Raw genomic sequence first — 6,730 nt, forward strand, 5'->3', positions numbered from 1 at the left:
CTGGAAATGTCTGTTTTTATTCCTTTGCAGATGGCTGCAGCCAGTGATGTGAGAGTGAAAAAGGAGGAGGGAGAGAAAGAGGAGGATGTTGGTCCAATGGTCAGTACACTGATGTACGAGCTGTGTTTTCCTTTTTGTGTTTAAAGGGGATCAAGTAACTTTAACTTTGTCACTCTGATTTCCTGCAGGATCGACATTCACATCGGTTCACCGTGAGATTCGGAAAAACGGGGAAGAAATACGTCATTTACTGTGATCAACCTCGCACAGTGCTGGAGGCAATTAAATCAAGTCTGAATGAACAATATGTGGAAAACAAGTGTACAGATGAGAAACTCATCATTCAGCTGAGTGAAAAGGGTACAAAATCAATCGTAGCAACACATTTCCCTTGTTCTTGTGTCCAGAACGATGAGTGTCTGATCGTACACTGTAAAACAGAGGAGGTGGAAAAGGTTCCAGCTCAACGTGACGAAATAGAGCAGAACGATAGATATTCTGTCTTTTACATTTCTAGAGAGGGAGGAGAAAACGCAAGAACAAAGAAGCTTTTTCAAAGCAGTCTTGTCAAAGAGTTCGACTATCTCTGTGTCTATGCAAAGAAAGGAACGACTGTGAAGGAGGCTCTGGAAAGAGACGGACGCTTCGTTGACCTTCAAGGCTTCAAACTGTGCGAAGTTGACAAGTCAGATGAATACACTGTTTGCAAACAAAAGGTCGACAATGTAGATCAGAAAAAATTCAAGATATGTCTCGAAAGAAGAAGAAGTGACAAAGTACAGGTGAGCAACAAGCAACCAGTCAGTGTAAATAAAGCAAAGGATGAGTCAGGGAGCGCCGGCAATGCTGGGACGATGAATAGACGACTGAGTGAGCAGATTCAGGATCTGATCAAATTGATGGAGATTACACTCCCTGGTGATTCTTATCAGAGAGCTCTGGAGCTGAAGAAGGAGAACTTTGGGAAGATCCAACAGTCTTTCAGTGAAGTTCACAGAGTCAGGAAGCTGCTCCAACTGGGCAAGTCAGTTTGTAAGCTCATAGTTCAGGATGTTTGTCAGGGAACAGGCTTTGTGCTGTTCGATAGGTTCATCCTGACCAATGCGCATTTATTAAACAAACGTGTTGAAGGAAACAAGCTGCGGGAAGGCACCAATGTTTATGCCCTTTTTAACTATGAAGAACCTGAGCCACACACTGATTACCACACTTTCACTGCAGAGAAGACACTGATTGACTTTGACTTGAAGCTGGGCTATGCCATACTGGAGCTCAAGCCTGAGGACCAGAAACAAAACCAAGCAGCTGAAACAGCTAAAATCCCACCAGGGCTCCTGAGTGAATTTGGTCCTCCACCTGCCAATGGTGAAGCCTGTCTGATTGGCCACCCAGCAGGAGAAGTGAAAAAAATAGATCCTACATGCATCATTGAAATAGACAATCGAGGGCAGGCAGTGGGCCAACAGTTACACCCCTACAAAGACAAGCTGTTCGTTGTCCAGTCAGTCGTCGAAGCGCTCAAACAACAAGGCATTGAAAGCACATTGGAGGGAGGATGTAAAGCAGACAAAGTTGTGACCGACAACACCTTCATGTATCACGGATCTTCTGGCTCCCCAGTGTTTGATGTCGGGTGCAGAGTTTTTGGTTTGCACACTGCAGGGTATTGCTATGGGTTTCCAGAGATTTCAGAAAAGAAGCAGAGTGTGATTGAGTTTGCACAGCCTGTGCTGACTATATTTGAAAGCTTTGTGCGTAATCTGCATGCGAGTGGAAACAAGGAGCTGTTGGACAGAGTTGAAAAGGCAGCAGAGGGAAACTCAGACTTACAAGATGCCATTCAGTCTGTGGTTGGACTGAGGTAAACTGGACATGAGGGGCAGGAGGGTGAATTTCCAACAGAGGGTCTGAAAGATGAAGATCCCGGCGAGCCCAAGCAGGAGAGTTAGGTAACCAATCAGACGCTCCTCGACAGAGCGGCCAACCACATCTGGCTGCAGAGATCATTTTCTTATTCATGAAATCATTTTACTCCAAATAATCACTCGACAAAGTGCATTAAATGTTTGTTTGTTTGTTTTCTCTGAAACTTATCAGGTCCAGCTTTGTGTTTTAGGTGAACTCGTATGTTTTTGGTTTTTATGCTCAGCTTCTGCAGTTATAACCATCACAGTGGAAGTGCTGTTTGGTTTCATATCGCTGATGATGTTTTCTGGCCTTGAGTGGTAGTTTGAGGACGCACTGGAATCAGAACCAGCTTCCGTCGTTGGTGAAGCCTTTCATTTCGCTGTTGTAATATCTTGGTATTGTATTAAAACTCACATTTATCGTCCTCTGCAGTTTCCTGTATTCATTGTTTTTCTCTTCTTTTTGTCTCATTCCACCGCAATTTGACGGCAAACATGGTTTTTGTCACAGCTCCTGGATGGTAAAATGAATTTGTATGAACTCAAATAAACAGTATGAACCTGTTTAATGGGGAAAAAAAACCTGATTTAAGCTCGTGCTAAATTAGAAACTTGCCAAAAAAAATCACATCCAAACCAGAATAAAGCTTCAAAGGCTGGCTTTTGGTTTTGGGATGCTTGCATGTTGCAGGGCCTCCAGGTGAACTCTGGAGGAAACACAGCTGTCCTGATTGACGAAGCATCAACGATGAATCAACAGCTCCCCCAAGTGGCCATTTCACCAAACTACCAGCAAAACTCAACCATATGTTCTGACATCAAAAGAAACTACAACAGAACCATGGCAAGAGGTAGAGAGAACTCAGAGAAGTCCCTTTTTTTGCAGAATGACATAAAAAAAAGAACAATTTAATGGCAGATTTTGTTTGATTTATTTCACAAAATGATAAAAAGAAAAACAAACGGCAGAGAATATCCAACAAGTGTAACCAACACTGGGGGGGAAAAAAGTGACAGCTTTACAAGTTATAGAAATCAGACTACTCACATATTTAATTTGCTTCCATACTTTTGCTCTGCAGTTTGCCTGCAAACATAATTTTAGGGTTTTAATTTTTAACTGCAGCGTACAGCGATGTCAATCAAACGTCGTTCTCCGATAGATGAGCAGTTCAAGGATGGCCTGGAAGTCTGTTTGTGTTACTGTGTCTGCCTGTGATAAACAGCGTCATGGAACAGTGGGTTAAATGTCACCGACCATCCAAGACATCCAGGGACAGCTGCTGCTCACGGTTAATCCAACTACCTTCAGGACAACCTGCAGCGTCAGAGTTTGACGGCCCAGGCTTTAGAGCAGGGGTGGGCAATCCTGGTCCTGGAGGGCCACAATCCTGCATGTTTTAGATGTTTCCAACACACCTGATTCAAATGATCAGCTCATCATCAAGCTCTGCAGAAGCCTGATAACGATCCTGATCATTGGAATCAGGTGTGTTGGAAGAAGGAAACATCTAAAACGTGCAGGATTGTGGCCCTCGAGGACCAGGATTTCTCACCCCTGCTTTAGACGAATAAGTATTTTAGAAATCAAGAGAACGTTTAATTGAAAAGGAAACACTTTTTCCCTCCTGTTTTCTCATTTTTGACTCATCAAAGCGTACAAAGCTTCTGCGTCAGCCTTTCCCACCTCATGACTTTACTTCTGGTCTTCATGGCCGTCCTCTTCCTCGTCCATCTCTCTTCCTCTTTCCATTCGTTCTCCGTCAGTCGTCCTCCTCATCGCCTCCTCTCAAAGCCTTGCGGAGGCTCCTCCAGAACTCCGCCCGTCTCTCCTCCTCCTGAGGCCACTCCAGGTAGGTGGTGGAGCTCATGAGTTTGCGCAGTTTGCAGAAGCGCTTGGGGACGTCGTCCTTGGACAGCGGCTCCAGCAGGATCAAGATGGCCGCCTCCCCGCCGGCCTGGCCGTCGAAAAGCCAGAAGTGGGAGAAGTCCAGCTCGTATCGGCACCAGTCGGACTGCACGAAATTCTCGGAGAGGACGAAGACGGTCCGCCGGCTGCGCTCTATGGCGCTCATGATGTTGTCCACGATCCAGTGTCCAGGAAGGAAGTCCCGCTTGTGGAGGCACAGCGTCAGCGGTCGGGAGGTTCTGGGATTCCCAGAGTCGAGCTCGCTGTTGGAGTATTAACAAGAAAACCTGTCAAGATTCTGCCTCTCTGAGGAGGAACATGTCTGAGGAAACACTTTCTCTCTTGTCACATCAATTCTATTCTTTCAATGAAACTGGAATCCAGGTCATGTCAGTATCTTGGACTTGAATTCGCTTCTCGTGTCTTGAACTCGGTATTTCTGGTATTTGACAATTATGTACTGAGACACGCTGGATATATCACATACTACCCACATACTCCCTCGTATGGATATTTTATCATGTACAGCTGCAGGTAGCTGTGGCACTCACGTAAGTATACCAAAGACCAGTGGCGTTCATTTTGCTTGAGTCCTTGCGGCGGCTACGCTACAATGACATGTCTGAAGACTCCACAACTTTCTGTGAAGGGAGAGTAATCAAGGCTGAAGGGTTAACGCGTTATGAGCCAGAAAGTGAATGATGCAGTCGTGTTCTTCGGTTCATGGCTCAGCTTTTGGTCAAATTCCTCTCAAAGCTGTGTCCACTGCATTCACTTTCCCTACTGACAGAGAAAAGACAAAACTCACCTCGGCTCCTCCAGCTCAGGCACCAAGAAGTTTTCCACCCAGCTGGCATCTCTTTCACTGTAGGAGACAAAAGCATCGAACGGCAGCAACGCTTCTGAACCTTCGACGTCTCTGCGTTTCTGCCGGCGCCGGGAGCTGTGCTTGGCCTTGAGCCAAGCCCAGGTCATCTTCAGGTACCAGAAGACGTGGAGGCGCCACAGCAGGACACCCAGCAGAACCCCTACGAACAGCGCCAGCCCACAGCTCACAGACACAAACACAACCCGATGACACACGACCACAGAGAGGTGGACTCGACCCACCGGTTCCCCCTGCAGGTAGAGAGGAGAGTCGCAGACGTAGCTGTCCTCCCCGTCTCTTAACTGGACGTCTCCGTCTCCTTTAAGTGTCGACTGGAGGAAGTTGACGAAGTCACAGGAGCAAACAAACTTGTTCTGACCCGCCTGGAGGTTCTCGAGTCGTCTGAATGACTGGAGGTCTGAGTGGCCGAACATGTTCAGGGTGTTTAACTGTAAAAAAAAAAAAAATAGACAAAGGGAGTCAAACTGGGGAGTCGGGACCCAGCGATATGGGGTTTGTAGGGCCCATGCCGGTTATTAGTAATCAAGAAAGGCCGATAGCTGATATTTGGAAAATATATACATTGAATGTGATGTTTTAACAGCATGTGATAGAAGAGAACCTGTCATTCATAACTAGGTGTTAATTAAGTGTTGTTTTCCAGACTCTGTTTCAGGGTAATTTGCCTTCGAACTTAGACGCTAGCTGTTAGCTTAGCCTTAGCCACTGTGAGAGGAGCTGATTTTCTGTTTCAGTCTCAGCTTGAGAGACATTTCTGAGGCCACGGAGTGACGACTGACAGAGCGAGGAGTCTGCATCGATAATCGGCCAATAAAAACAACAATACTGATAACGGTAAAAACACCAAATACTGGCCACGACGATCAGCCAGTCCGGTAATCGGTCCAACCCTACTGGAGAGCACACAAAGAGGACTGGAAGTAGATATGTGACTTGTGTCTTACCTGTATTGTCAGAGTTTGCAGACTGGGGAAGAGCTGCCCAGGCGGTAAACTCAGAAATTTGTTCCCGGAGAGGTGGAGCTCTCTGAGCACAGGCAGGCGCTGAGTGAAGCCTCTGAGATTGTTGTTGCTCAGATCCAACACCTGTAAACAATAAAGTACAAGATGAAAGTCTTACATCAGTGTTAGGCTCTGTGCTCCATGGTTCAACCTCCATACCTCCAGGGTTATGGGCAGACAGGGAGTGGTGGTGGTGAGCTTAGCCCCAGAGATGTTGAGGTATCGCAGGGTGGAGGGCCAGGGGCAGCTGGAGGGCATGGAGCTGTAGACGGTCCTGCTGATGTCCAGGTGGGTCAGCTTGGAGAACTTTGTAACCAGCCGGCTCACCGTGGACAAAGACTGGACAGAAGTGGGACAGAGACATGTTGTCTTCATAAAAGAGCTTCTGGCAAACAAGACATCAGACACCAGACGACATGAATTCTACTCTAAGTTTCATGCAGACACCTTCAGAGCATTTCCACTGATGTTTAAAACTCGGAGCTCCTTCAGAGTTTCTGTGTCATCACACAGCGTCTCCACCAGAGTCAGGTCGGTCAGCAGGTTGTCGGACAGGTCCAGGTACTGCAGGTTCACCAGCAGCTGGGACGTGGGACAGGGCATCACAAACACCTGGCGGTACGAGTCACAAGTCGCTGAACATGAATAACTTTACTTCAGCGGTACCTTTATGAAGTGCTTTGGTGGGAAAAGCAGAAGGCAACATAAGAACAGGAAGCCAGACAGTGAGGCCAAATAAAGCGACGCAAAATCAAGATAACGACAAAACAAGAAGAAAAAAATAAATGCAAATAAATGAAAAGACGGCAAACAGATTCAAAGAGTCAAAAAAAATGTTAGATTCTCCGACAGTCTTCGAACGTTTCGTGTGTTTCTGTCAGAAAAATGAAACAAATCTAACTTCATTCTGCACGTCTCATTTTTAAAAAGCCACAAAAATGCAGTATTTGCACCAGATGCTGTAAAAAAGAAAAAAAATGTAAAAAAGAATCTGCATTCAAAATCCAACCTGCTGGATCAATAA

General features: G+C 46.1%; 2 protein-coding genes across 5 annotated transcripts in view; one reads left to right on the forward strand and one right to left on the reverse strand.

Moving 5' to 3' along the window:
- The window catches only part of LOC103373032 (protein FAM111A-like), an 11,967-nt gene extending 9,635 nt beyond the window's left edge, over positions 1 to 2,332 (forward strand). For 2 of the 4 annotated variants that reach the window (XM_008302827.1, XM_008302830.1), the window contains one exon: positions 747 to 2,332. In XM_008302827.1, the coding sequence (XP_008301049.1) occupies positions 747 to 1,865 (1,119 nt within the window). In that variant the 3' untranslated portion in view covers positions 1,866 to 2,332. Of the gene's footprint in view, positions 1 to 30; positions 100 to 188 lie in introns of all 4 variants that reach the window. The other 2 variants (XM_008302828.1, XM_008302829.1) reach the window with 2 other exon arrangements.
- A 1,111-nt stretch (positions 2,333 to 3,443) lies between these two features.
- The window catches only part of LOC103373033 (toll-like receptor 2), an 11,574-nt gene continuing 8,287 nt past the window's right edge, over positions 3,444 to 6,730 (reverse strand). The window contains exons 8-12 of the mRNA XM_008302831.1: positions 6,154 to 6,318; positions 5,866 to 6,045; positions 5,650 to 5,790; positions 4,625 to 5,133; positions 3,444 to 4,079 (exon numbers count right to left, since the gene is read on the reverse strand). Of these exons, the coding sequence (XP_008301053.1) occupies positions 3,671 to 4,079; positions 4,625 to 5,133; positions 5,650 to 5,790; positions 5,866 to 6,045; positions 6,154 to 6,318 (1,404 nt within the window). The 3' untranslated portion in view covers positions 3,444 to 3,670. The remainder of the gene's footprint in view (positions 4,080 to 4,624; positions 5,134 to 5,649; positions 5,791 to 5,865; positions 6,046 to 6,153; positions 6,319 to 6,730) is intronic.

This window comes from Stegastes partitus, unplaced genomic scaffold, assembly GCF_000690725.1.
Source record: "Stegastes partitus isolate 25-593 unplaced genomic scaffold, Stegastes_partitus-1.0.2 Scaffold1888, whole genome shotgun sequence".
Classification (NCBI taxonomy): Eukaryota; Metazoa; Chordata; class Actinopteri; family Pomacentridae; genus Stegastes; species Stegastes partitus.